Below are 2,943 nucleotides of genomic sequence, written 5' to 3'. Positions count from 1 at the left end.
AACGCTTTCGGTAATTGATCTTCATCGATATATTGTCGTAAAACTTGTTTCCAGTTACCTTTAAGTAACACCAGATCATAAATATATATATAACTATGGCTATCAGCATTATTTTTCGACAAATAGGCATGTAATTCTATTCCAATGTTTTGATTTTTATGTAGCAGAAATGTAACTTACTGCCAAGGACGAAAATTTTTTGTTTCGTTTCTTCGCTAACGAACGGCTTCATAAGTGAATACATGACGGGAAATATAGCTGGAGCTACACGTTATAAATTTATGATAAAATGAATTTCGCGATGACCTTGATCAATTTTATAACTTAGATATCTAGCTATCATTTAGTAAAATCTGATGTTAGTAGTCTAGCATAGGATTTAGAAATAAATCATTGACGAACCATTTATTATAAAAACTCGCTTCAAAAATTCTGGATAATTCTCTTCATACATTTTAACAAGCTGTTTAATAAGCAAAAATGACAATATTGAATGCCACATTCAAGTCGCTAGACAGTTTAGTAAATACATATTATTATCAACGATAAAAATGATAATGTTCTTATCCGTTATGAATTTCATCGAAGTTAAGTAGTTATATCACATTGATGTATCACAATGGCGCAATATTTTAGAATTTTAAGTAAAACCAACGGGCGATTATGATACCTTAAAAAAGCAGTCTAGACCTGTGCATCAACAAAAATCTAATATTAGTTAAGTTCCCTCTGGAATTCCAAATTTTAATATTGATAATTACCAGGCTTCCATAAGTGTTTTAATCCCAGATTTGACATATCTTCAATGGTCGTCATGGACTCAATACGGCGCCCAAGCTAAGAGCAATTGATTAAAAATATGAGTACGTTAATTTATAAAACGATATCATGCAAGCTTTAATAATTAAAGGATCTACGTAGACTCTAATAGCTTATCGTTACTCTAGACCCAATATTGAATAGATGATGGCAAGTAGTGCACTAGTGAAGGATTAGTAAGTCACATTCGTTATATATGCCAGCTTTTTTACCTTTTTACTTTGTTGTTTAAATTTTACTGTTGCGATCTCAGCCATGTACAATTTGTACTTCCAGATTTCTTCTTTCTTGACGCAATGCATTAGCCCTAAAAGGAGGGTTGATAATTCGATATTCTCAATATGATAAAGTTAACATCGACAATGAAACTATGAGACCATTATTAGCATAATTGATTATACGCGTATAACTAATCTACCTCAACGTATAAAAATTTATAGAGCTGAAGAGATAAAAGTATAATATCTTTTTATTAATTAGACCATATCTATCATTATGTATTGCTATAATAAAATTTTTCTAAAGTCATCACACGATCAAAAGTGATTTAGATATATATGCATATATCTAGAAAATATTTGCTTATATCATCAGCTACATAGAGAAATTTAGATTAATTTAACGATCATATTGTCATAACTATCGAATAAAGAATGTGTTGACATTGACTGCCAGTATCTTTGTCATGATTATTTATAAATGATATTAGCACAACTAATAAAAGCGCAAAATAAAGTAATAATTTTTGAAGTCAAGGTATAGATTTTTATTACTATACCTTTGATATCCAGATTTCCAATCGGATCCACCAAGACCGGTGAACCTTCTTTATCGTAACCAAAATAATTGCCTGCGTAGTAATCTTGTATGATCTATAGATTTTATTAAAGTATTGAAATATTACATTAAGATAGTTTATAAACTTAAGTCTGCCACCGCTAATATGGAATGAGTCCCTAATGCGAAAATCCAGCACTAGTTTTATTCAATAGTAAAGAAATACGATAGGAATTGTAGTTATAATTATCGGTTTAAATCGCTTTATTACAGCATTTTCCTTTCCTGCTGACATAGACATGACCGCTCAAAAGTTAGAGTTATAAATAATAGCTGTGACTTTCTAGACATTAGATACCGTACTGAAATATATGACAAGACTGCTATATTTTCTTTGCAAGATATAAATGATGTATATTCCTATCTCGTTCAACTTAATGCTGCAACTATAGCAAACTACTTTGTACTTTGTAAAATTAGTCGTTCAGTAAACTTAATCTAACATTTACGATAAATGAAAATTTTGATCATATGTAAATAAAAATCATGACCAGCAAGTTTCTTTGTTACAGCTAAACTATAAATCTAAGGATAAACGAAAACCCTGTAATGATAACCTAGGAATACTGCTGACACAAAAATTTGTAAATCAAATATAGATTGAAGATCAAATCCTAAAACTATAGCTAAAGTAATAATATAACTTAAATGATTCCAATTTGCCATTGTTAAGAATTGTATATGTACTAACCTGAGGTATTTTATAAGATTGCACCAAATCATCCAGTTTCATTTCCTTTCGAAATTCCATACTCTAAATGTTTACAATATACGTGTTAAAAAATCAGTTATGTATTAGCTTTAATTTACTTTTACTCTCGATATTTTTCAAACTTCCGGTATTTCGACAACCTAAATTGCCACTACTGATTGTCATTACTTTATATAACAAATTTAAATAATTTACCTTTCGCAGCATTGCTTCTGATTTGGCTAAGTCGAATTTACGAGCTATTGTTTATCAGTAGAATTCCAATATAATTAAAAATAAGTAATAAAATATAACAAGCACTGAATTTACGGAAATGAATGCAAGAAAAGAAGAATAAACCTTTCAGCCATCGAAGAAGAAAGTAATCGTCATGATGAGATTGGATAATATCGGACACATTTTGGCGGAACTAGATAAAATTAAAATATTAAAATTGATGAATAACTGATTTCTTTAATATTTTTAGCTGATATCTGTAAAGTATCCAGTTTTTTAAACGATGGAGAATAGTAGGGACTAGTTTTGTGTTTACAGAGTGCATATTAAAGATATTAGCTACGACCCTATATACACAA

The 2,943-nt window shown here is 29.6% G+C and overlaps 1 protein-coding gene across 1 annotated transcript in view; it reads right to left on the bottom strand.

Moving 5' to 3' along the window:
- The window catches only part of TRIADDRAFT_61748 (uncharacterized protein), a gene marked incomplete at both ends in the record, with an annotated part of 5,335 nt that overhangs the window by 1,918 nt on the left and 474 nt on the right, over nucleotides 1-2,943 (bottom strand). Inside the window, 6 exons of the mRNA XM_002117659.1 lie at nucleotides 181-264; nucleotides 762-837; nucleotides 1,032-1,126; nucleotides 1,598-1,691; nucleotides 2,348-2,410; nucleotides 2,564-2,607. Coding sequence (XP_002117695.1) covers nucleotides 181-264; nucleotides 762-837; nucleotides 1,032-1,126; nucleotides 1,598-1,691; nucleotides 2,348-2,410; nucleotides 2,564-2,607 — 456 coding nt within the window. The remainder of the gene's footprint in view (nucleotides 1-180; nucleotides 265-761; nucleotides 838-1,031; nucleotides 1,127-1,597; nucleotides 1,692-2,347; nucleotides 2,411-2,563; nucleotides 2,608-2,943) is intronic.

The sequence above is a fragment of the Trichoplax adhaerens genome, genomic scaffold (genome assembly GCF_000150275.1).
Source record: "Trichoplax adhaerens TRIADscaffold_27 genomic scaffold, whole genome shotgun sequence".
Lineage (NCBI taxonomy): Eukaryota > Metazoa > Placozoa > Uniplacotomia > Trichoplacea > Trichoplacidae > Trichoplax > Trichoplax adhaerens.
Note: the sequence above shows the minus strand (reverse complement) of the source record. Positions and strands in the feature narration are given on the sequence as shown.